This window comes from Gavia stellata, chromosome 30, assembly GCF_030936135.1.
Source record: "Gavia stellata isolate bGavSte3 chromosome 30, bGavSte3.hap2, whole genome shotgun sequence".
Classification (NCBI taxonomy): Eukaryota; Metazoa; Chordata; class Aves; order Gaviiformes; family Gaviidae; genus Gavia; species Gavia stellata.
Window position 1 is genome coordinate 3,233,850 of NC_082623.1, and position 26,757 is coordinate 3,260,606.

General features: G+C 42.8%; 1 protein-coding gene across 1 annotated transcript; it reads left to right on the top strand.

Moving 5' to 3' along the window:
- The first annotated feature begins 818 nt into the window (after nucleotides 1–818).
- Nucleotides 819–24,819, top strand: NUDT3 (nudix hydrolase 3). Its single transcript, XM_059831069.1, has 5 exons — nucleotides 819–958; nucleotides 13,317–13,427; nucleotides 21,395–21,439; nucleotides 22,228–22,312; nucleotides 23,306–24,819. The coding sequence occupies exons 1-5, from the start codon at nucleotides 860–862 to the stop codon at nucleotides 23,473–23,475; spliced, it is 510 nt and encodes a 169-aa protein (XP_059687052.1). The 5' UTR covers nucleotides 819–859; the 3' UTR covers nucleotides 23,476–24,819.
- The last annotated feature ends 1,938 nt before the right edge of the window (nucleotides 24,820–26,757 follow it).

Sequence of the window (26,757 nt, forward strand, 5' to 3'; positions counted from 1 at the left end):
CCGGGGTGCAGAGCCCCGGGCCTGCCCCGCCGCCCCCCCTCTTTGTTCTGCTCCCGCCCGTGGGGTACAATGGGACCCCCGCAACCGCGCTCCGCCATTGGCGTAAGCCGCCCCCCCCCCCGCCTTGCGCAAGATGGGCATTCTTCCCTCCCCGGCGTCTGCGCGGTTTGCGTAGAGCCGCTGTCAAAGCGGGGCCATGTGCGCGGCGGGCGCTGCGGGGCCGGCTCTGCCCCAGCGCCTTTTGCGTAACTGCCACGGCGCCCCAGCACGCAGCCGCCCGGCGGCTTACGAACAGCCGCCTTATTCTGGAAGGCGGCCTGCGCCGCGCCGCTGGCGCAGAGGGCTCGCGGCGAGGCGGAGGGAGGAGGCGTGGTGGCGCCGTCTGCGCGGGGGTGGGGGGGGAGCGATTCTGGAAGCCGGGCTGCGCCGTCTGCGTGGCGGGCGCGGCGTGAAGCGGCTGCGGGTAGCCGCCGCCTCCTCCGCCCGACGGCTCTACGCCGTTTGCGTAGCGTGCCCCAAGATGGCGTCGCGGTCGTCGTCGGCGGCGGTGGCCGGAGCGCTGGCAGCGGCGGCGGAGCGGCTGGAAGTGAAGGGAGGGATGAGGCGGGCGAAAGGCGGCAGCGCGTAGCGGGCGGCTCCCGGCCTGCGGGAGACAGAGCGAGACCGAGAAAGAGACTCTCGCGGGGAGGCGGCCCCCCCCCCCTCCGTCCCCCCCGTCCTTCCCCGCCCGCCCCTCGCGGGAGCCCCGGCGGGTCCTTCCCGGCGCCGCCACCCTGCCCGCCCCCGCCCTCTAGGCCGCGGGCTTCGCCGTCCTCCGGCCTGCCCCCCCCCGCCCCCGGCCGCCCCCTCGGAGCGGAGGATGATGAAGCTCAAGTCCAACCAGACGCGCACCTACGACGGGGACGGCTACAAGAAGCGGGCGGCCTGCCTGTGCTTCCGCAGCGAGAGCGAGGAGGAGGTGAGGGCCGGGGGGCCGCGGCCGGCCCGGGGCTTGTGTGTGTCCCCGGGGGCGGGGGCGAGGCCGGGTCCCGCCGGGGACCCCCCCGTGCAGCGCTCTGCGCCCCCGGAGCCGCCCGGGTGTGACTTGGTTGCAGCGGGCTGTTTTTCCTAGGTGCAATTAGGCGTCGCTGGGAAAGTTGGTATTTCTCCCCCGTCTTTATTTCTCTCCGCTAAACATGAGGAAAAAAAAAAAAATGCCCAGAATGAAATGCTCGTGGGGTGGTGGAACAGTCTGGTAAGGAGCGTTGCGGCACGGGATGGGATTTGGCAGTTGAGTGGACCGACCACGCTGGCAGAACTTCAGTCCAGCACATCACATGAGATGGGAGAGGAAACCTGACCTTGGATTTATAAAAAGAAACTGGGAGAAAAGGGGACTGATGGAGTGCCAGAAGTTGCTGTCCAGAGAGGCTTGGGAGGAAGTGGGAATTAAAGGTAGATTGGCTAGTTTAAGAATGGCCGTGTTGCTAAGTGGTTGTGTTGTCCGTGAAGTTAAAACGAGAAACTTTACTCAGATGTGCAGTTTTTCACCATTCTTTTTTAATATCTTCTTAACGTGGGCTTGGGGTACTCGGGACAAGCTAGGCTGCAGGTCTTTTTCTGCTTCTTCTGGAGTCAGGCATACTCGATTTCATTTACTGGTTCCTGAGTGGCTGTGCTAAAGTCTTTGTTCTCCTGATTATCATATTTGTAGCTACAGGAAATCGGAAGGGAATGCAGACAGTTCACTGGAGGAAAGCAAATTAGCATACCGTTCAGTTATTATTTAACGTGGTGAAGGAGGCTTGACAAACCCTTTGTAGCTGTGCTGTCATGGTGAAGAGTGTCAACATTTCAAGCATAAATGGTCTGAAATGAAAGCAGTATGTTTTGGTGCAGCGTTCATCGTAGCGGGTCCTTCCCACTGACTTTCAGGAAATTTATGATACTTTGAACTAACTGTGAAGAAGAACATAATCATATTGTGTAATGGTACTGGGGCTGATCACATCAGGAAACTCGGCTGACTTCAGCCACCCATGCTGATTTTACACAATTTGTGTATCAAGTGTGGCAATTCTTCTCAAGAGTTAGATGCCTGACCATGTTTGATGACAGGATGGTTGAAGATAGAAATGCAATCTTAACAGCTACCTGATGCAATCAGCTTTTGACTGGTTGTTAGTCTTTATTTTCCAAATCCTCGATCTGCAGCATCGTGCAGGCTCCGGCTTAGCCCCCGGCGCTGGTCTCTTAACGTCTTCTGGCCAGTGGGAACTGGTGTCCAGAGCTCTTACGGTGTAGGTGACACAAAGGTTTGTTAACATGGCAGTTTCACCATACTGACCCGAGATGGTTGAAGAAGGAAAAGTAAACTCGTTCTAGAGGCATGCTAACTTGTGACGGGTCTCTTTCAGTGTAGGTTAAGCTGGTTAGGTTTGTTTAAGGTTGACCTTTAAAGCCATTTTTATGTCAAAGTTGTGTCTGTGTTGTGATTTGCAACAACTTTCAGTGGATTGAAAATCTCATTTAGTTTAAACTGGTACAATTTCAGGCTTTAGTTCCTGGGTAAGACCTAGAGTAGAAAAATCTGTTTCCAGTTTCAAAGGCAGGTGTTGAGGTAGCTGTCTCCCTGTGCTGATTGTGCCTTGTCATTTCCACAGCTCTGTTAGGAAGGCTGCAAGTGAAGCTCTGGGAAACTTTTTGCGTATTAGGGCAATAGAGGTTCTCCCATGAGCATCGTTTTCTCACTTGAGCTTTGGTCACTGTTAGTGTTTGGCCTTGTCTCTGATCTCCCCAGTAAAATCAGGTGGTGTGTTGTACTGTTCTGTGACACGTTAAGGAGCACTAATTGCTTTGTAAATGATGCAGCATGGGATGTAGATTGACTTCCTCAGGTGTGTGCATGGGTGTGCTGTTGTGTGAGCAAGCCACCAAAATAGCGAAGCAATGAATTACAGTTTTGTTTTACTTCGAATTGGCCTCCTGAGGACATCACACAGCCGTTCCAACACCATATTTATTTATGGTATCTATGTATTTGACGCAGAGCTGAAACTGCATCCTGTGTTCTCATCTGTTGCAGACCTACTGCAACAGCCGGTCACGAAATGGACTTTTTCAACAAATGAATTCAGAAAAGTTGTTACCGAGTCACACCGTACTAAACACCAGAATGGGCTCCTTCCACAGATACTGCTCTTGATCTTGGTCACAAGGCCTAGAAGCCGTTTAAATTATGCTCGTACCTATTATTGAAATCAGCAAGCAGGAAACCTTGATTATTTTTTTTTATTAATTTCTTTTTCTAATTATTTTTTGTGTTGATTGTCATTTGTTGGCATTTATATAAACTTTAATTTGAGAGAAGTCTACTTGTGTAGTCTTATTGGTACTTGCACTTTTTCGGTAAGAAAGATATTATCTGTACACATTTAATTATATAGTTTCACATGCCGGCGAAAGATTTCTTGTTTTTCTTTTTCTCTTGGAGAAGAATACTTTTTTTTTTTTGTGCTGCTGACATATTTTATTATTGATTACTTCTATTTAAATGGAAATGGCGATCTATTTAAAAGGCCTCTCCAGGGAGGGGGGGAAAAAACCAGAACCAAAGTATGTTAGTTAAAGATCTATTAAAAGCTTACTGTTTAAAAAGAAAAAAGCATGTTTTGATAAATAATTTAAACTTGCTCTATTAAAGTAGTATTTTTTCCTAGGACTGCCTGTTTCTGGTTACTGTTTCTTTTAAGCGCTTAAGAAAGTAGATCTTAGCTCTTGCGTTTCTTCCTCATTTACTGCTATGAATTTAAAAAACAAAGTTTTCTCCCCTTTTTAAACCCCTAAATAGTTCCCGAATTAAATAATTTTGTCAATGAACAAGAAGAAATAAGTGTAAATGGAATTTTTCTTACAGAAGAGGCTACTTTTTTTCCTTTTTAGGTGTTTACCCCCTAACTCTTCAGTTCATGGATTTAATTTTCTTTAAAATCTGAGCAATCAATGGAGATTGCTAAACCAGCATGTCTTTGGTTAGGCATTAAAGGTGCAAATAAAGAGTCTTAACATAATAATACTTAACTTTGTTTCTTTTTTAGTTTTTAAGTGGGGTATTTTTTCCTTATGCTGCTTGAGGTTGCACGTTTTCTCTGTAGTGCATTTGGAAGCTACTGCTTTTGGACATGAAAGAAGCTCTGGAACGTTTTTGGAAGACCAAACGTTGGCTGAAAAGATGTCTTTGTTACATACTCCTTTAAAAAGCAGTACAGGGAGAATTCATTTAAACGTGAGTCTCAAATGGAGCAAAAAATAAATTTCTTAATTGGGCTGTGTGGAAAAAATCCGTATCTGTGTTGTTTCATAAACAGTAAGCCACTGCAGAGTGATGTCTCTTTGGGCAGGAGGGAGAACAGGGGAATGAACAGGATTAATTCAAAGAGAGTGGGAACAGACTTCAAAGGACCTTTTGGCAACCGAACGCCAGGACTCCACGATTTTCGTCTTTTCAGATGGAGTAATTTCCCTTGATATTTGCCACTTCTGCAAAAGCGGGGAAGGAGAGTGTGCAGATCGAGAGATCCCAAGTCTTGTGTCATCTCTGAAATCGCTCCTTTTATTGCTTGTGATGTCAGTGGTGTTATTATGGTGTTATTTTTAAATAACACAAGTATTTTTTGTGTAGACCAGCTGTTTCAGTGAGGAAATGTTCCAGAAAATGTCACTAACGTCTTACTATTATGAAGCAGATGGAAGCCCGCTCAGTGGCAGCATCTCTTGTGTTATATTTTAACAGAAATAAAAAGGAACCGTTTGGCTTTAAGTCCCACACTGGTGTAGCTACAGGTTTAAGCATGCCTGCATTGTATCTGGTGAAAGGACAAGCTGCTCATTAACCACTGGTATTTTTAAAGACTTTTTGGAGGAAATGCTTCAGAAAGAATAGGATCCAGGATTGGTCGTCTTTTCTTAATTGTGAATGAAGTCTAAATTGAGATGAGGAAACAGGACTTTCACACAGCGTCTGGTAAGTGCCCTGGCTCTGCCGCTCTCTGAGCGCGCCAAGCCAGTACCGCCACCGAAAGCTACGTTTATGTAGCCCCTCAATGCCCTCCGTTTGGGAAAGTAATTAGAATACAAACTAACCTTTTTCTTTTTGCTTCTCCTGGGTCAGTTTTAAACCCAGCTATGATGTAATACAGCAGTTCTCAAATTTTAACTGTGGACTTCAGTGATGATCACACAGTGTTCCTGGGCCATCCTTTGTGCATTTGCTTCAATATAAAAATAATAATAGCTAGAAACACTTGAAGTACTTCACTGGTGGGACGTAAAGGGAGCCCGGCATCATATGATCACGTACTTTCCTTGGAATGTAGCCTCAGAATCCCTGTTCCGAGGTCTTGGCTTGACTCTGTTCCCTTCAGCTACATAAAAAGGTTGTGGCTGAAACCAAATAAAGTTCTCCCTGTCTGTTGCTACTACACATTACCACATCTCCAGTAGGATATAGGCCAGTTTAGAAATAGTGCTTTTGGTTGTGCTTCTTCTGCCCCTCTCCGCTGTGCTTGTAGCTAGTTTTCTCCAAGAGCAAGAGTATAAACCTCTGCAAAACCTAGCTTTCACCTTAAAAAGTGTTTTCTGGCCTTTTCATAAAGGCAACTTTCATAAATGATTTTATAAGCAATTCCATGGTCTCCTGTACTTTCCCAAACTACAAAAGAATGAAAATTGTTAAATTTTCACTTAATTTACTGGAAGCTCTGTCAGCTGTTGTGAAACTGAAGAATTGAGTCAATTTTGTTCTGCTGCAACTCAGAGAAAGTGATGAATGTGGAAAGAGGGAGAGAGTGTACTCCACCCCTGGCTTTGTTGAGAAGGACCCAACAGCGATGGTCGCCGTCTCTTCTCCTCCGCGTAACACTTCTCTGAAATCCCTTTCATCTCAGCTGTGGCTGTTTTTCCTTCCTTTCTCTCCTCGCTCATTGTGTCCCGTCTCCCCCTTTTTTAAACTCATGGTCGGTTCCCTGACTTGGTTCATTTCACACCCTTCGGAGACGCTACCGAATTGTAGCCGGTGCAGCTCTGGAGGCAGGTACAAGCATTTGGGGGGTGTACCCAGCTGGGACTGCTGCCAGAGGACCTCATCTTTCCATGGGTGGTCTCTCAAGGTCTGGAAAAACAACTCCTTCCCTCCTCAGTCAAAGGAAGACGATCACGTGCTTGGATTTTATCATTATTTTTTTGAAATAAGGAAAATTATCCTGGTTTGCATACCTCTGTGATGGGGTGGCCCAGAAAAATTGGATAGAACAAAATTACAAAACTCTCAATTCTACCTTAGGTATAGTAAATATCAGTGTTCAGATGCTGTATATAATACCCAGCAACTAGGAAGCAGGTACTCAGTTTATTTAAACAGTAGTTCTTTTTCAGTCTGAGAGACTGACTGCACAGACTAGTCAAGGACCTTTCGAATTTTGTGCGTATTTATATCAGAATTTGTGTCTTTGTAGCTGTCTTTGTTGTGCAGTGGATAATGCACACTAACTCGTTGTTCTCAGAAATTTCATGTTAACATGTGAAATTCAGAGGGATACAATTACCTACTGGGTAGATTTTTTTTTTTTAAGATGCTTCAGAAGGTTTGAGTGTTATTTTAATTCATATTGACTCGGGTGGCTACTTTTTCTTGTGTAAATAACATATATTGATGTTATGCGTAGAATTAACTACTTACATTTGAAAAACTTCTCAAGAGTTTTCATGGCTGTAGGGTTTTTGCATGCTTTATTTCATGAATAGGACTTGTTAATCAAAACAGTAAGTGTATACATATGCAACTGCTGACATCCAGAGTCATTTGGTCTGTGTAAAAAGACCAAAATACTCCCTTCATTTCTTTTTTTTTTTTCCCCCCTTAGGAAAAAAAGGCAGTTTAAAAGCTAGCATTCCTTCTGGAAAAAGTCTGCCTGGACGAGTTGTGTAAGTATCGAGTGGTCAGCAAACTGGTTTTGACAGGCAGAAATAGGTTATCGGTTTTGCTGTCTTTCACTGGGAGTGCCTTCTTATCAGCCCTTTGCTTCTGAAACAAGCGGCTGCTGGTTCAGGCATTTCAGCTGTTTTCTCTGTCCTGTCCCTGCTGTGAAAGGCATATTGCAGATAATTTTTGTGGTTATCGAAAACATAATTTTGATGGAGGGAGAGGACTCTGGATTCTGGTGTTCTTCGGTAAGAGTAAGCAGTCACTCTAAAATCACTAAAGAAACTATAGTAACAGTAATGCAACCCTTGGTATTTTGCAGCCAGAGTAGCAGTGCGGTATGTGATGATTTATTATTGTTATTCTAAGAAGTAGCCTAAAAAACAAGAGAATTTTCTTTACTTTTTCCTCTATGGTTATAGTACTGTAAGCGCCATCCAAACACTTGAAATGACTTGAACTTCTTCCAGTTCACCTCTTACTCCTTTTCCAAGACTTGTGCTTTACTTTGTCAAGTTCTGTAGCGTGAATACTTCCCCCTTCTCGCTTTCTGTCATTAATTTCCTGCTTCCAGTTTCTAGGTACCACGTTGTAGGTTAAATGGCGTTATGCCACGGAGCACGGTGCGGGTGTGGAAATAACACTTGTCTAAGGAAAAGTATGCTGTTGAGGAACAGTAATGCTTCTGCGAGGACATGCTGTTATGGTCAGGAGAGGGTTTTTCTGTGGCTTGCTGTTGAGGCTGTGTGTATTCTTGTCTTAGCTGAGGACATTGTCATGTTTAAAGCCAGCTGTAGCCTTGCTGACCACAGGCTGTACTTATTACTACCGCGTGCTAACATCGTAACGTGCCCTGAATAGCAAGAGGGTGGGAGAAGCCCTCCTGTAAGCCTTGGCGTGCGTGTTTAGACCATCCTGCGTTAGCAGTTTGGCAAAATGCATGTTTTGTTGTAGTGTAATTGAGGCTGTGTTTCTGCCGGTTAAACTAGGTTAATTTTTGCATGGCTTTGCTAACTACAGTGTCTCTTTTCCCCTCCTGCTCCTCTTGAACTCCGTTTGTCAGCGTATGCTGTTCTTAGTGTTTAAAGGTGGTTTGCTGTGGTCGAATCGAGATCCCAGTTTTGTCCGATGTAAAAGCATTAAGTACAGTAACAATAATATATTGGGATTGTGAGAACATTTGTTAACTTTGAGTAAAGCATAAAAGGTCTTTATTATGCTGGACACAGAGCTGCACCGGCTACAATATCCTGCCTGGTCGCAGGGCAAATTGGAGAGTCGCTAGCACAGCTAAACTCCAAACTCCTGAATACAGAGACTCTTACTAAATTGAAACTTTCAAACAAAGACAGATTGTACAGGCGAAAATCACTGAAGTCAGCCATCTTCTCCACCAGTCTCACTACAGCGTGTTATGAGACATGTTATTTTAATGCAGTTTGTGTTCTGATAAATAATGCTAAAGTGTGAAATGAGTTTAAACGTGGGGAGGTTTGTGCTCTAGTCGCTATGCAAAATATAATTTTGTGGCTTAATAGAAAGCATGAAAGAATGTGCAGAGGCTGTTTCAGTAGCCAATAGCTATAGATTGGCTTCTGGCAGCAGAATGCTGGCTGGGCCAAAAAACACATATTTAACATCTTGTCTGCTGTTTCTTATTAAGCCTGCCAGCTTGATTGTCCTTAGGCTGGCGCGCGTGGGTAGGACTGTCTTTTCCTGGATGCCTGGAAGGTTCACAGCTCATTTTCTAATAACGTTGTAGCCTAGCTTCTAATAATGCCGTAGCCCTTTTTGTCTTTGTAGTGCTTCTATGGAGCCTCTTTCTAGGAAACATCTTCCTTATGTGTAGCTACTCTTGTTTTATTTATGGGGGGTGGATGTTGTTGTTTAAATCCACTATAGCATGAAAGAACCTGGGAGTCCCTCAATCTCTATTCTAGTAACCTCAATCTCTAGTTGAGAGTTAATTCTCTGCCTTATTTTGGTTGCCCAGTTTTTGCTTTGCAGAGCACTATTGGGGGGGCGGGTAGAAAAAAACCCCTGATGTGACTACAACAGATTTGTACATCATTAGGTTGTTTTAAGGTCAGCATTCTGTATCAGGGACTCCCAGATTTATCCTGGTGACAAACTCTTTTCCCATGGAGCTCCCAGCTCAGCGTGGGGCGGTCCAGGTAGCCTTAGATGTCTCGGCATGTTTCCTGTCTCCTTGGGGGGAAAGTTGGTAGGCCACTCTAGATTTGTTTGGGTTGGTTTGTTTGTTTGATTGCGTGCTGCTTTGAAGGTTGCTTACCATGAGGGCTACAATCTAGCACTGTTTGGGAGCCCCTGCTGTAGACTTCAAACTTTGCTTATTTTTCTGACCTTTCTCTTATTTCATTGATTGTGTGTGAGAGCTACTTCAGGGCTGCCTTGTGCATTGCCAAAGAGGCTTGTGTGGCTCATTTCCCTGCTTTGAAATGACATAATTGTCTTTCAAATCCTGGAAAATGGAACTTGGCCATGTGACTTGATACCTGCAAGTGCTTTTCCAAAAAGACTGCAAGACTTGGCTCCGTAATCTGCCCCCAAAATCCCTGGTAGGCTAAGAGTCTCAGTAGCCATCTTAAACAGAGTTGCCTGGCAAGAATAAAATGGAGATGTCAACCTTCCTTTGTGTGTTGGCCTGATGTAAAAAAATAAAGCAGATAAGTAATTTTTGGTATATTTTTTATGACTGTTTTGATTCAAATATCTTATTTAGTATATATTCAAACGAATGTTTTTATGTAATAAAGAAGTTAATGACCAAAAATTTAGGTGTCAAGGTCATAGGAGCTACCAAGTGGTCTTTTAAAAAAACCATGTACTCTTTATTTTATAGAATTCAGTTGTATTGGAAAACATTCAGTCTAATCAAGCAATCGAATAACATTTTGTTGTCATGTTATGTTGTAAAATGAAGGTTTAGTTGCCGTTCTCTGTCTTGGCTTTTCAGTGTAAGTTAGCCTTATGCTATATCACATTTGTTCTGAAACTTAGAAAATAATTCTGACCTCGTTATGGCAGAAATACAAACTATTACATCCCTCTTCTGCAACCTGCTTAGCTGGGATCTTCACTTCCCCAGGTATTTTGTGTTCATCCATCCAGCTACTGGGGGCGAAAGGTTTGTGCTGGGGAATGTATTTCTTATCTTGGAAATAGCATTCGGGCTGTTGCGCCCAAATATTAATGGTTTTCAGAGGGAGCTTGTTTTTCAGCAGATCTCATTTTACTGGCTTTGGGGCAGTTTGTAAAATATTTGAATGATGTTGCCTTGTGAAAATATGGATTTGGGTTATAATGACCTTTTTACTTGATCCCTTTGAATGTGTTGCATGTATTGGGACACAGGACTTTTTTAGATGTGTGGTTTTTGAAAACACAACAGTGTCTCACCCTCATTTTGAACTAGGCCCCTTTGTCTTGGGAGAGCTCATTGGTAGCAATATCCTGTTTAAAGTTGTTTTAAAAGAATGACCTTGTAGGGCATGTTTCCTGCTCTCTCTTGATGGGATTTCCTTTTTATTAAACAGGAAATAGTCTGATTACATAAAAGTGTGAGAATGACAGGTTTTTCCTTCCCAGCGAGGGTTGTTCATGTTAATTCTATTCAGAAAACTCTCAACTGCCAGAGCAGCTGAAGTTAATTTACTTTGCCTAAAACTGTTGTTTACACCTAAAAGTTCCTACTGGTGTGTTGCTAAAGCATTGTCTCAGTCTGAGCAGTGCAGCAGGCTTTCCTGTAGAAGCCTTTGTACAGGGATTTTCTTAGCAAGATACTTTTTCTCACAAGTGGAAGGTGGCAGGAGTTCAGTGGCATGAAGTGTGCTGTGCTGAGTTTCAATGATCTGTTTGTGCACCTTTTTTATTATTTTTTTTTTTCTTTGAGCGGGACTCTGACTTGAAGTTGGAAACGACAAAGGTGGTACTTCCTTATCTGGCAAGAAAACGTATACTCGAAATGTCCGTTACTTTTCTTTTAACTTTGTCCTCAGAATCACCTGCTGACCTGAAGTTAGGAATTCCGGTCCGAGCTCTTCTGTGTACAATACTCGTAATGGGTGAAGACGAAGTAAAAGTCCTGGAACGTAGTAGGAAAAGGTACCGGGATAAGATGGCTCTGGCCAGTGGAGTGCCTTGTGTGGCCTGCAGTGGCCAAATACTGGCAAACCAGAGGTGGCTGCTGGTGACGGCCTTACAGTCCCAGCCCACGGTACCTGGTTACTGTCCCGAGCCTTGAAGGCTCTGAGGATGAATGAAGTTTACATTCTCTGTTTAGGCATGGCTTACAGATCATGTTTTATATGGATTGGGTGTTTGGGGGAAAGGATTTCTCTCTTTCTCTTGAAGAAGGCCAAACACCATGGGATGTTACTATAAAGTAAATGCTGTTCCATTGCAACCTAAGCCAGAAGACAGCTAAGGTAGTAAGTATCTTCATCAGGAAACTGCAGAATTAAGGTAGCCCATTCAGCTTAATTTGTTTCTAGCATACATTGTAATTGCCTTAATTCAATAGAGGGATTGGGGAGTGCTCAGGGATTTAAATGGGGCTGTTTGATAAACGATGTTGCTTCGTGCATTGCAGGATTGAGATGTGGGTTCTGACTGAAGCAGCAGGAGGAGGTGGCTTTGAGACATTATTATTGGTGGGATCCACAGAAAATTGCTGATTAGAGGAGTGCTGACACTTGAGAACACTGAGTTTAGTTCCAGACTTAGGAAAGGTTAGACCAGCAGTTGCCAAAACGGTTGTTGTGACCCCTCTGCAGTTTCTGCTGTAAGCTTTGCTACTCCTGGTTTGAGAGCTGTGGTTTGGACCCCCACAACTGACCCTTGTCTCCTCACCCCGGCGTGTTCTAGGCTGTTGGCCCCCCTCTTTTCCCTGTGCTGAGCCGGTGTGGTCTGGGTGGCCCTGGAAAATGAAAAATCACTTTGCAGGGTGGTCGGTTGGCAGATGAGAATTTTCAAAAGATAGAAGAACTGGGAAACCCTGGAAGTCTTACACTTGTTTTTGTTTCAGAAGTTTTAATTTTGAATTCTGTAGGTAGGTTCTTCTTGATAGTTAGCGCAAATCTTTTCATATCCTACTGGTAAATCCACATTTACACAGTAAAGCCTGGGATTTTAGTGTCTCACACAGAAATGTCCGATTGAAACTGTTACAGCTGGCCTGTAACCTAATTGGACTGGTATGTTGGAAAGTTTCTGGAGCAAGTTGCTTTGGCTCTAAGCTTTGTGCCAGTGAAATGATGAAGTATAGCATGATGACTCTAATGAACAAGCTTTGTTTAGAGAGCTGAGAAACAGTATTAGTTTTATTTTTAGTTTCCATCTCTGCTCATGGATGTATTGCAAGTAGATTTAATAAGCACAGTGTCTTGATACTCTTTGGGAAAATTTTTAGCCCGTTGAGATTGTTAGTTAGCTTTTTTTTGTTTCTAGAAGATAACAAAAAACCTGAACTTGTACAGAGCAGAATTACACTGGAATAAGATGTGTTCCAAGAAAAACTGTCACAAAGCATGCTTATGAAAAACTACTCCTGTGAAAATCGTTGAACCATTTTCCTGATTCAAAAAAGTCTGTCCTTCTATGCAGCCTTTTCCTAGGGTTTTTAAGTGGTTTAATGTAGGCTTATATTTTGCTTATATGTCATTGAGCAACCTCATCTAAAACAAAAGTAACCAAGCGCTGGCTCCAGAGCCAGACTCTTCGGTACCTGCCGCAAAAGAAGAGGCAAACAGGGAAGCTGAAAATCTCTGTAAAAACAATTGCATGTAAATATTTTAGTGGGCAGTCACCTGACTTGTATACGTTGTTAGTGTAACTGCAGAGGCAGATGAGGCCAAAGCTACCAGTAAAGTTAAATCAAGCTGCTTCTGCAAAGGGTGAAGGTGCTGAGCAGCTTCTGTGCCGCCTGATGTTGTTGCATGATGTGTATCCCCAGCTGTCAAGACTACGTAGTGACTTTGGGTACAGCAGTGAACTCTTGCACTCTAAGTATTGTGATGCTGTATCAAATAGCAAATCGTTGTTCTGGTATGCAGAGGCATAATTTATTCTGCAACGCGTCGGAGCAGTGAGAAGGTAATGGCTGAAATAATTTGGAGTGTTGGAGTGCCTTGGTGTCACTGATAATGTAGTTTGCACAGCTGTCTGAACGGGGCTAAGGAAATTGTCTTGGAAGAAGTGGAGTATTTTCAAGGACTTGCATTGGATTGGTTGTGTTTGGAGGTGTGAGAGATGCAAAGAGAACTTCTCCTCTTCAGCTGGGCTCTGAAAAGGAGCGTTGCCTTGAGCTTGTACATCAGCTGTGCTCTACTCTCCGCAGGTGCTGCTGGTTAGCAGTAGTCGTCATCCTGATCGATGGATTGTCCCTGGGGGTGGCATGGAGCCCGAGGAGGAGCCCAACGTAGCCGCTGTGCGAGAAGTCTGTGAAGAGGTGAGTGTTTGGCAAGAATGGGAGCTCCTGGAGCGTCACTGCTGCTTGTTAGCCAAGGATCTGGGAATTTGTTTTTATCGCTGTTGCTTGTTTTCCTTAAGGTGAAGAGGAATATAGGGTCACTGGTGATACCCACATCATACGTGGGAGAGAAAACAGAGTCCTAAATAAAGATAGCGTAGGAATGTAATTAAGGCTCTCGGTCAGAATGAACTTTTCCTCTCCTGATACCTTTAACTGAAAATAGATAAAATTAAGCTACAGTAATTTCACTACGTACGGTGATACTCTCCATTTTGTTTTCTGTGTATGAAGAACAGTTTCTTAAGAGAACTTCAAAAAACAGCTGTGCTTTTGTGGAGCTATCTAATACTTGGGTAGAAGGCAGAAATAAGACCTTACGAGCCACTAAAGACACTCCAAATATAGGGACCTCAATATGTTTTGGTCTAATACATGTTTTGAGTTTTATGTGAATAAGAGAAATTGATCGTGAGAGTTACAAGCAACAATTCCTAATATGTTTATGCTTTTGGTTTTTTACTTGAAGCCATTTCAGAAAGGGGATCAAACAGCAGATCAAACAGATTGATGATCTGTATGGAGAAGGCATATTTTTCTCTTAAAGCTGGAAGAACAATTTTATTCTTCATAGGGAATTTAAAGCCAGCAAATGGCACTTGACTACATTGTATGCAAAACATTAATTTGCTTCTGAATATTAGCAAATGGGAGAGATGCTTGGATTCAGAAACGATTAAATGATTATATATGGATGACCAAGCAGGTTCGCAGTTATGTAAGGCGGGACTAAAAATGCTTTCAAGAGAGTTATAAATCTTTGTGCTGCAGAAATGAAGAGAACAGAAATGAAGAGCTAATTGATGGGACTTGGGAGGAAGCTTCTCCAGTAGTTGCTTTATTTAGTTGTCTGATATATGAAGGTTTTTCTCTGAAGTATTTGGAAGTACCTGTTGCTGTCTAACAAACTGCTGAATCGTTGGGCGTCTGGACTAATCTAATGTGGCAGTTCCGAGTTGTGTGTTTCTTTTTGGATGTTTTTATAATTAGCAGTTTATCAGAAAGATACTGAAGATTATACTGTCAAAGTTGTTTTTTTTTTTTTTAAAGTCTTTAGGTCCCTCTAGTACTGGTGATTGCTGCTTGTACATTTTGTTTCCAGCTTGTAAAACAGCTCCTGCTTTTTTAGTAACCCAGCGATCTTTCAAACGCATTACAAGCCAAAGTGAGTTTAACCAGAACAATAGAAATATTTTTAGCTGCAGACTCCTGCTTTACAACCCAATCGTTATTAATTATTAAGTTGTTTGATACAGAAGTCAAGGGTTCATTCAGGAGATGCATGGCTTCGCCTTTCAAATCCTTAAAATAAATCTGCATCGACCCTCCCTTCCTCAGGCAGCGCAGCGCCTTGGAAGAGTTGCTCTCTTTCCATGACAGCTCGGTGGCTGAAAGGAAGCCTTGGCATGGGCTCAGTCTGCAGCGAAGAAACTGGTTTGGGCTGGCTGAGATAATCCCCTCTCGCTCAGCTGGTGTTCCCTCACTCACGTGGACCGGTGCCGAATGAGAATGTAATTCAAACTGTGGCAGCCTGGCAGGGTTGAGTCATTCCCAGCAAAGCACCTATCTGCTTCAATGCCACTCGACAAGCAGTACGCATCAAGAGCTCCAAAAGCGGCAGGATTACCCCAACGGCTAACCTCCACGGCACCTAGTAGTGTGTGATGTGAATGCAGGGTGGGAATCTGAAATGGAGCTATCAGATGCTGTTACGATAAAGGCTTTCCTGAAAGCCGTCTGCAGAAGAGCAGCCTGTCGTGTATAAAATTACTTGAGCGCTTCTGCAGCTAATGATGAGGCTAGCTGACACGGGTGGAAAACACAGGAGAGCTTTTAGGTGTGCAAGGCCTTCCTCAAATAGGTTTGTGTTCCAGTACGCTGCTTACGATCTGCACACAAAATGATAATGTACATCAACTGTCTTAAGCTCAGCGAGCTGTTTACTGTAAAATGTTGCTGGGGAACGTGTGTGCGGGAGGGGAATGTTTGTTATATTACAGCTGTAACGCTGTAAAGGACTTGGGCACCCAGTTTCCCAGCTTGAGCTATTGATTTGACAGAGGAGTTGTTTTAGGAGACTGCTGGGCAACTGGTGTGCGTGCTGTCTGGTAATCCTTGTTCATGCTTTCATGTGAATCCAGGCCTTTTCAGGTAGGTTGTCGCTGACGCTGATTTCTGAGTAGGTTTCATGTCTTTGCTCCTCTCCTGGTTCAGACATGTCCTTCACTCGCAAGGAAACGAGGTTAGCTGAGCAGGTAGAGTCTGCTGCTTGTGTTGGGAGAGGGAAAATCCAGTTTCCTCCATGTCAGTGAACACAAAGTAGTTTTTATCCTAAAAGAAAGTGGTTTGCCTGCTGGTCAAAGTTATGGAAGAAATTTGTGGACTTTCTTTCACTGACTTTGGTATGCCTTTTCCGTTTTAATAAGAGACAGTTGGAAGAGCTGGAAGGACTCATTACCCTTTCAGTTGCTTGTGGTCTTTGAAGATGACAATAGGCTGTTTTTTCTCAATTCATGCTTTTTTGCATGGTATGCATTTGCTTTTTAAAATATCCTTCCCTAAACTAAGATTTTTAACTTCTGCATTTGCTGTTTTAATTTCACCACGTATGTGTTTGAGTTTATCCATGTGATTGCTGGAATAATTGTCATATAAAGAAATCTGACTTTTCCCTCTAACTGTTTTTCAAAATTTTAGAAGACTGTTATGAAAAGGAAATGTTGATTCTGAGCGAAACCTGTGATCCCTCTGTCCCAGTTTGAGTTAAAGTCCTTGTCCTAGTTTGAGATAGTCCTTATCTATATTAATCTGTACCAGCAGAAGTATTAAAGTAGACAGGTACCAACACTTGTCACGCTTGCCGTTGTCTGCTTAAAATTTGAAGTGACTTGAGTTCTTGGGCATTGTTTTTCGGCAAAGGGGCCGTAGACAAGCGTGCTAGCTCTGAATGAGAGCAGCCTTTTCCGAATAAAACCACGTATTTCTGACAGATTGTTGAAAAATGATGTCATCAGTCTTACACAGCTGTAATGTCCAGCTGTGTTCTAAGGATCACCTTCTAGAAAAATGATGTGCCCTTTTAAAGCAGTCATTAGTGTCAATGTAGTGCATTTTTTGCTTCTTCATTCTTGGGGGGTTTTTTTGCTGTTGCATTCTCTCCCCCAAATTAATTTTGTGTTAGGAATAAGGGTTTTTTATGAGTGTGAGCAACTGGTGAAGAACATGTTTTAGAAATAGATGCCTTAAATTTAACTTGTTATAGAATGACTTTGAAAAAAGCCTCCACACTCATCTGTTAAACCCAAAGGCATTTCATTTTGCACTTACAGCATCTTTCACATCCTGACCTTTAAATACTTAGTAAATGTCAAGTTCTATAAAATTACGGGAGTGTTAGTCGTGCTTTCTTCACAGGAATCAAAAGCCAGATAAGTTGTGCTTGATCTCTGATCAAACAGGCAATCGATGCCAATATCAAAAATAGTCCATCGTGATAGTACTTTGATCTGATTGCTAGACCTCTTTTTTTTTATTTCCCCTCTTAAACATGCTTTATAAATAATCCTTTCCGTTTCATGTATTTTGTTAGTTATTTAGAATATGAATATTGATATATTTCAGCGCTAAAATAGGAAGACTTTTTTTTTTAATATTGCAAGGACCAGGGATGAATGACTGCGATGATGGCGTTGAGCTCTTCCTAGATTTAGTAATGTTCAGTGCAAATAGTGAACCAAGTTCACTACTGTCTGTTACCCTGTGCACTCAAACTTCATAAAAATGAGTGCAGCATCTTAACGTTCTTTGCTCTGTCATGGTGTTTCACTTCTATGTCACAAACGTAAAAATATACATTGGTTGTAATGCAGTGAAGAATTAGGTGAGTAAGTAAAACCCTCTCTGAGACACAGGGCAGGCAGCAAGAAAATTTGCCTAGCAGGTCTGTAATCGGTGTCTTTAGAACTTGTCTAAGCTAGCAGTGTGATTTACTACCTTCAGTACTGCAAGTATTAGAGCAAGGATTTGGGTGTTTTACCACAGTCCTCTTGCCCAGCAGTAATCTGTAGTAGATGCAGGCTTTGAGCCTAATAGAGCAAAGTAAAATAGCTGAAATTCCAACCCACATTTTCCTTAGCTCAGATGGAAGGAAATAAAAGCTGTCCCTAGGAACAGATGGTGTTGCTGCAGGCTGCTTTTTGCATCTGACCCGAACTTATTTTCAGCTTTGAAACCTGAACCTGCTGTTCTTGGATGTCTTCAGTAATTTTTCTTTATTAAAACAAGTTGTTCCATGAGCAGCAGAACTAGTAAAGCTTCATTTCCTCCAGATTTTTGTTCCTTGTCCTGAATGCCCAGCCCACCCCTCTGGGCGTGCGGCAGCGGTTTGAAGTCCTGTGCTGTTTTGGGGCAGCTGGCCGTTGCTGTGACACTGATGCACTCTTGCCAGATCTGTCTTTCTCCTCCAGCGAGGACTACCTCAGACATTGAAAACTGCTTTGGATCTGCAGAGCAGTGAAAAAGAAGCTCATTTTGCAAGCTCTGTCTATCCTCTTTTACACCTGAGTGTGCCTCTTCCCAGGGAATACTGTCGTTTGATTGATTTGCTTTATTGTCGCACCTGCAGATGGAACAGTTGGTGCTGGTGCTCTCCTGCCCCTTGTTGATAGGTTTAATAGCATCTTCCTAGGACATGCGTGTATTTTGAGGATAGCAGCACAGGCTCTGTGTGCAGCACTTCTAATGCTTGCTGGGGGAACGTGTGCTCAAATAAATTGTGCTGTCTCTGCCAGACACTTACTGTTGTGGCCCATGAGGGTGGAGGATTCTCAATCTATTTACTACTGAAGAGAAAATTCCTGAGTCATCTGGTGCAAATTAAGATTTAGATCCAGCTTCAATCCTGGATGAGCCTGTGACTATGCTTTCAACTTTCCAAGAAAACACTCATTGTCCTGCAGTGAAGATGAGTCGGGAAGGTGCTGAGGGGTTGGCCCATAGGAAAGCAAGAGGTAGGGGAGCTTGCCCAGAGAGGAGCCTGGCAGTTTTGTTGCTCATTATCTAGCTTGCTTTGTTAGCGATAACAGCTATAGATTATTTTCTCAGATGTCTTGGGCAACTTTTATATTAGAAACTTGTGTGAGACTATGAATTCCACTTCCACGTTTGTTCATTCCATTAAACAAAATATATGATTGTACAGAGGCTATGACTTTCCTACTTGTGTGTGAATTAAGTGCTTTGTCGAAAATGGGTGTATAACAATCCAATCGGTCTGTGTTAGATGTCCTATATGTTGTCTTTGAAGTCCAGTATACCAGTAAAATAGGATGAGAGAGCCATTGGTCTCCAGGGTGTAATGGTCAATGTGCTTTGCAGCCTTTGGTAAGGACTCTCTGTATAAAATCAGTCCACTATTTGTTTCAATCAAACCATTAATTTATGTTACCATTTACTACTACATGTGGTAAATTCATACGTGAAGGAAACATTAGCACTTTTTTGAGTTGTCTAATGATAATTCCACATGATTTTCCTACGGTGCGTGTTTGTCTTGGCATCACTTTTTGTGCCTTCTTGGGGTGAATAAGACTAGGCAGAATGGAGAAGGATGATCTTAGTTTGCAGGCAGAGCGTTGCTTGCGTTGCCTCTCTGTTTAACCGGAACGGAAGGAAGGGCTCCTCACCTGCCTGTTATTACTTCAAGCACAGTTTTAGAGCTGGGGATGAACTGCTTGGGAGGCTGGTTGTACAGTATTCATGCTTAGTTTCCAGACTGGCTAGTTGCCTGGAGATAAATTTGTTTCTAGTCAGGCTTGAGAGTTTGCTAAACCATCACAACAACATCCCTGGCTTTTGATTCAGTGCCTCTGCAGGTAGGGAAGGAGAGCAGAAATTCAATAGCCTTCTCCAGGAACAAGTGAAGAAAATTGGCTTAAGACAGTTATTTACCTGAAACGTTTGATTACGCTTAACCTTTTCATATATTTATGTGTCTACGTATGTTTTGAGGGTGGAAGCCTTGGTGTTCCTCTCTGTTATTACTGGCTGATTGACGTGGTTGCTTATCTGAAAAAAAAAAAAGCCCACCGTTCGAGGCTGCTGAAGGAGTTCTTTGAATGCAATTCATTTGAAGTATTTGCCTTCCAGTTCACTTCTGAGAGAGATTAGTCCAGGTTTGCAGCAACAGTTTTGTAGATGCAGTAAAATCACTCATCCACAAAGGTCAGAACCAGTTATCTGTCCTAGCCACGCTGGTGTGCGCATACACGCGTACATTGACCTTCATGGAATTGCTGTTTGACTCCAGAAATAGCCTTGTGGTTAATAGCCAGTGGCTCACCTATGGGCTGAGCAAAATGTCAGAAATACTGATGAGACAATAAATTTTGCATCCAAAAACAACATAAAAGAGTCAGTTGAAAAGCTCCTTCCTAGAAGTAGAGGTCAGGGAGCATGTTACAGAAAGAATTACAGATTTCTGTGAATGCTTGTAGTAGGGGAGGCTAAAATCCTTTTCTCTTGGGGCAGTTCTACCATCAGCTGTTGTTAGAAGCAATAGTGAGGTGTGCTCTGGCTGTATTGTTTGATATCTGTCTGTGTTCACTTAGTAGGCTGGGAACTTATTAATTAAAAGATTTTACTGGTTAAAAGTTCTTCCTTTCTAAAAGGATATGACTGTACAACAACTGGTTAGTAGCTGAACAAGCGGCAAACGGTGTATCTCAGCTGCTCAGGACAGAGAATTTGTCTTATCATTAAATATTTAGTTGCCCTCACCCAAACTTAAAAAAAAAAAAAAAAGCCTGACATAATCAGATCTATATATCTTGTCTGCAAGAGCGGCGGCACTATTTTCCTGACCAGTTTAGGATGTGTTCCAGCTGCCAGAGGCAGCAGCCAAATTTACCTTCCAGACGTGGCTGGGTTGTATGCCAGATTGTGTGTGTTGTTTCAGACCAATTAAGTCATGGAGCAAAATCTCATCTTGTCTGTAGCATTTGAGTTCCAACCATTTACAGTCATAAAAAGGAGGGAATGTAAATTATTGGGAAAAAAGAGGGGGTTTGGGGGCAGGAGAGTGGGATGGCATTTTGCATTCATGCATGATGCAAGCCCCAGAGAGCAGAGGCGACGAACAGCACTTTGAGAAGGTGACTGGGCCACAGCAGTGAGTGGATGTATGAAAAGTGACAGCAAAGGAGATAAAGTGGGTAGATCCTCAGTAGTATTCAAACAGAAGACAAAACTGTTGCTTAGATCTTCTCTTGATTTGTGTCTGTGCTTGATTCAAAAGTCTCCTTTTGATGTGCATCTGCATTTTGTGTTCTGTCAAAAATATCTTGTTACTGTTGCGGAGGCCCCCTTACTGCATTGAAAGTATTTTATGTTTATATTAGCTTGCTTCAAATGTATGCAGGACATCCCTGAAATACCTGGTAGCTGTCATGTTGCTTTGATGGTGTAAGTGGATGTCTTAGACATACTTTGAAAGTTATTTTCCTAAACTATAATTTTAAAGAGGTAAAGCTGCTAAACCCCAAAGCAAATTTTATCCATGCTTAGACTATAATAACCTTTAGAGGAGATTCTGTTAATTCAGGATATATTGGTATGCAATTAGTAACTCATCAATTTTTTTTTTTTCCCTCCAGATTGAATCCAAAATGGTTTGAGTATAGAAAAAGAAGAAAAAATTCCTGGGAATGCATGCATGGTTAGAGCTCGTGATACATTTGTGTAATTTTTGTGACCATGTTGTTTTCAGATTAGCAGAATTTTACAGCATTTGCTTCCTGTTCTAAAGGAACTGCTCCTGCACAACAAATAAGGAAATACGTACTGACCTGTTGTTAACGCGTGTTTTCTTCTCTTTGAACTTTTCATAGGCTGGAGTGAAAGGGACGTTAGGAAGATTAGTGGGAATTTTTGAGGTAAGTTTCAGACATTGAGGCTGTGAAATTTTGATGCAAAAAAAGCCTTGGAGTAAAAATCACTTCCTCCTTTGTTGTGAAGTAAACTAGATCACTTGTTTGAAGGAAAACTGAAAACTCCCTGTTTAAATAAAAATGCATGCTGATCCTTTCAGTGATATTGATCATCTGCAATTTCCGCTTCAGTCAAAATCATGAGTGGTAAGCCAGTGTAACACGGAATAGTCTCAGTGCCTTCATACCTTTCTTGCTGCCAAAAAATGCCACCCACCAGCTGGGGAGCAGTGACTTCCTTTGTCCTTTAGCACCTGCCATCACCCGTGGCCAAATGGGCCTCTGCGACGCAGTGAAGCGTGTGCGCTCCTATTAGGAGTGCGGTAACACCTGACGAGATGCATAGTCAACAGGTACCAGGCACAGCTCTTTTTACCGTTGTTTTTTCCCTATTTCAGAGTTGTGTGAAATAGATAAAAATCTTTCCTGTGTGGTGTGGTTTTGTTTGTTTTTTTTTTTCCAGCTGAGGAACTGATTTATATAAGCATATCCGTCCACCACATACTGCCTTACAGATTAGGAACTAGACTTTTTGGCTGCAATCCCTATTAATACTTTCAGACCTCTCATTTAAAATGCAACAATTTTTGATAGCTAAGGATGAGCTATAATGTGAGAGAAACTGCATATAAGGTACCACAGCCTCATAGTGAGGCAGCTTGCAGCCACCATGTGCCCACCTGCCTTTTCTCCTTCGGTAGCTTTGTCATTATTCTGTTCCCTTTGCCTTCTAGAATCGGGACAGGAAACACAGGACATATGTTTACGTACTTATCGTCACAGAAGTGTTGGAAGACTGGGAGGACTCTGTCAATATTGGTAAGCTCTTTGTGCTTGCTAGCATTAACTGGTTTGATGCAGACAGAACATGTCAGCTTAGCATCCCTCTGGGAGCTGGAATCCTTGTGAGAGTGGTCGAGAAAAGTTGCAGTGGTGTGTCCTTTGGTTGCTTGGGAAAAAAAATTGTGGTCAAATTGATGCTTTTGTAACCTCTGTGGCCCAAGAGAAGTTAATACAGCTGTACAGCTGCCTCTACTGCAATTTTGTATTTAATTCTTGCACTTCAAGATACTAAGCAAAGAGCATGAAGAACTGTCCTTTCTAAGACAGGAAGAAAATAGATGTGGGCAGCGTGGATTAATCATTACCCATTCTCTTTTGAAACCTTTGCATTTAAATTGGATTCTCAAATGAAAATGAACCTGTTGTTCCGCACGAGGTTTGTCAACAGCACTGTAGGACCTGTAACTTACAGAATCATAGAATCAATTAGGTTGGAAAAGACCTTTAAGACCATCGAGTCCAACCGTAAACCTGACTTTCCTCAGGCTGTGTGTAGAAGAGCTTTTATGGAAAGAGTAAGAAATGAGTGCTGTCCACTAAAACTGAGGTTCACTTCCAAATTGGTGGAAATTGGGTGGTGACTCGTGTGTGTCTTTGTGGCTTGTCTTCAAATGAGTATCTGACTTTAATAGAAATTGCAGAAATAGCAAAATAAATGTGGGGTGTTTTTAAAGTGGGAAATGCAAGACCAGTTTGATTGGTTAGTGGGAGTACTGCCCTAAACAGATACTTGTTGTGGTGATGGAGGAGCCTTCGATATAGTGTTTGGAGTAGGTGGCCCTCGAGGTCAGAGAATACTGAGAGGAAATTTCCCAGTGTCTTTTGAACTGATGCTTTGCTACATAGTGAAATTATTCTTGCAGTGTTAGTGCATGCGATAATGATTGAAAGCTAATCAACATCAAAGTTTAAGCATAGAAAGGTTAACATCGTTTTGTTGCATCTGCTGATTTTTCTTTCTGCCCACAGGAAGGAAAAGGGAATGGTTTAAGATAGAAGATGCCATAAAAGTTCTGCAGTATCATAAACCAGTGCAGGCCTCGTATTTTGAAACCTTGAGGCAAGGTTGTTTGGCAAACAACGGCACTCCTGTCATGACCACGACGTACTCTGAGAGCTCCATGTCTGACATCAGATGACTGAAGACGTCCCTATGAGAGCAATTTTGAAAAATAGACTGAAACGTGGATTTCCCTCCCCCCTCCCCTTTTTCACATGCCTCCTCTATCAAACAAGGCATGGGCAGCAGCCTGTGGCAGAGCAAGTGTTAAGAGTGCTGCAATTTAGTGCAAGGTGGGAATTTTTTTTTTTGTTGGCTTTTTTTGCTTTTTTGGATATGTATTTTGTAAAATACATTTTGTGCATGAAGTGCCCCTTTCCCGTTACACCGCTTCCATGGCCTGGCGAGCGAGGCTGCCAGTTTTGCCTCTGCCTTGTGTTCTGAAGTGTCCCGTTTGTGTCATCCCAGCCATAGCCACTTTTTTTTTTTTAATTAAAAGACTTCAAATGTGAGATCAGCTCTTCAAGTCTTAGTCTGTACTGTAAGGTGCTGTTCAGACCTGTGTGGTGGTCACTTTCAGCGCATATGTATAAACTTTTTTTAGATGGAGAATCTAACATTTTAATTTTGCCGGAGTTTTTTTAATCCTGGTCTGCTTCTGAAAAGAAGGGTTCATAATTAATCTGTTTGCCTTTCATTCTTTTTTAAAAAACACACATTCTGTGACAGTGCTAGTGGCTGGGCCAGTTTACTCCCCGTTCAGTATCTCCCGATTTAGTGCAGTGACACTTGAAGTCGAGGGCAGAGTTCTGATCACCTGCAGACATCCCTGCTGCTCCGTTGCTTCTCCTACAGCTTCCGCCAATGTTTCTACATTTACATCAAAATGAAACAAAAAGGAGTTGGTCTTTTAACACTTGGCCAAAAATAAATAGCCTCAGAAACGCTATGATAGAAACTGAATTTCATTGTCTGTGGTAGGAATCAGGGATTCAAAGTGGGGTCAAAGTCTGACAAACTGGAGCGTCAATCACCAATGCTGTTCTGCTGATCCTGCTGCGTTCTGCTGATGTCTCTTCTTGTCCACATGCCTTATACTGTGCTGAACTGGATACTTGTAATTTGTGCTAAAGCATCGGATTGTACTTACTGAGTGTTACTGCACGAACCCTCGGTTGGATAACCATGTGTGTCCCTGAAAAGAAGTCCCGGGGGAAAAATTCAGGTGTTCGATCTCTTGTCCTGTGGTTCTGCAGCACTTACAATTGCACCATGGAGCATGCTCAAAATGTTTAAACTCTCCCTCCGTGAAAGGTACAGCTGACTCCCGAGCAGAATTGCCAGCTGGAGAAGTACACCGTTTAATAGGATAGTTCCCCTGATGCATTGGCACACTTCACATTATTTTTTTGGTTGTTTTTATTGATGTAAGTTTTCATGCTGTCTTGATTTGCCAACAGTGTTGTCTAGTTGGGAAATAAAACGGGAAGGGTTGGGACTGGGGGGTGGGTTGGGACAGGTACAAGTTTTGGGAGGGGCATTAATTAATCCCTGGCTTGGGACAAGAAGTAGTTGCTGAATTCAGTAACTTCTCTTTTGTCAGAGCATAGCCAAGATGTGAAATTAAATCTGCAGTACTCTTTTTTCTCTTTTTTTTTTTTCCCCTCCTCTTTATTTAACAAAAAATATTCTAATAAATACTCACTGTTCCAGAGTTTTCTCTCTTCCCGAGAAGCGCTTACAATATGAAAATCTGATAGAAATATCCATGGAGCCTGGGACAAGGGGGAATGGTATCCTTGCTGGTTTGGCAAGAAGCTGTTCATTTTAAGATCCTATTCTGTTCCTTTACTTGTTCTCCTTGCTTTCATCGGTGTGGAGTAGCAAGGCCAAAAGCAGTGCCAGTGATCACTAACATGAAAAACCATGCATAAGAAAAAGTTGAGAGGCATTATTCAAGAAGTAGCTTGAAACCAAGCATCTGGAATCGAGCCTAAATTACACCAGTTCAGTTCACTTCAACTTAGAGACGAATGTACAATACTTCCTTACTCTGTGCTGATCGGCCTGAACCAAACTCTCAAAAGGGCTTGAATATTGTATCTGGAAGCGTACAAGAAATTCAGACAGTCCGCTGTTACCGAGCCGTGAGTGGTACCTAACACAGCCATCTACTGCCTTCAGTTGAGTTTTTGTCTTTACTGTACAGATTAGTATGTTAAAATGCTTTGCAACGAAACAGCTGCTACTCCTGAAAGAGTAACTGCAGTTTTAATATCAACAGCATGCACACTTTTGTTTTTAAACTAAAAATGTTTTTACAGGGCTGTTAAACTGACAGTTTAGGGTAGAATATTGTTAATGATTTGCTAATGGCTTATTTGTTTGGGTCAGAAAAATAAATTGTGCCAAGAAAGTGTTTTAACGTGGCATGGATTGATGCTGTTAACACAGTAACATCGAGCGGCTGATATTATGCCTTCTTAACTGGAAATAGCTCCTGGGGTAGAAATAGCCTTTATTCAAGAGATGTGGATTTCAAAACAGGCCTTAGTCCTGTGCTACCTGAATCTCTCCCTGCACCACACAAATTCCCGTCTTCCTCAGCATCTGAGGTTCTTCTCTAGTAACTGATACAGCTGCATGCCCTAGCAGTTTAAGTGATTTTATCCAAAATGATGTTAAATTGGTTTGGGACCGACAATCAAGCTACCTTTATTAGTGACAAAAGAGTTGTTTGAAGGACGGCGCGTGCTCTGGGTTTCGCAGAACAGACTAGTGCCTGCTTGATTAAACTGCCGTAGGGCTGCTGTCGTGACCAGCTGCTGAAAAACCCGGTAGGATTAGACTCAGGCTTCCAGCGTTGCTAAAACTGGTGCTATATTGAGCTAGCGTTGGAGATAGTGGGATTCTTACCTCAAACTATGTAGTAGTGTCTAGCCTGACCCTTTAAATCGAGCATTACAATGTGTCTCCGCTTCCTGTTGAATAATAATGTTCTTAGTTTGGCTTTCAACGTAGCTTTAATCTTACTCGGCGCTGGCGTATCGGTGGGTAAAACAGAGGAATACCAATGCTTCATTTAGACATCCTGCAAGTTTGGAGTGGATTTGTCAAGTCACCCTCAAGTTGCAGCTTTCAGATGCTTGTCTTGGTTCTCCGAAACGCGGTTTGGGATAAATGCCGGGCGTGTCGATGATGCGCAGCCTCCAACTCAGAGGGGCTCCTGTTAAGGACCTTTTGGTGCACCTCTCAGCCCTGGGGTCTCATAAAACTTCCTGTGTCCTCTGCAATTCTTAGGGGTAATTTCGCTAATAAAATACTTTTCCCTTGCGCTAATACTTGGTATACACACTGTACATTAAGACACAATCACAGAAGCAAGTTACATCATCTAGCAGCTGCTGAAGCAGGAGGGAGA

Bases quoted from the DNA above. Each gene is read 5' to 3' on its own strand.
- NUDT3 (XM_059831069.1), top strand. From the start codon at position 860: ATGATGAAGCTCAAGTCCAACCAGACGCGCACCTACGACGGGGACGGC. The intron at 13,428-21,394 runs GTGAGTGTTTGG...AACTTTTCATAG, and splicing joins TGCGAGAAGTCTGTGAAGAG to GCTGGAGTGAAAGGGACGTT. The intron at 22,313-23,305 runs GTAAGCTCTTTG...TTCTGCCCACAG, and splicing joins GGAGGACTCTGTCAATATTG to GAAGGAAAAGGGAATGGTTT.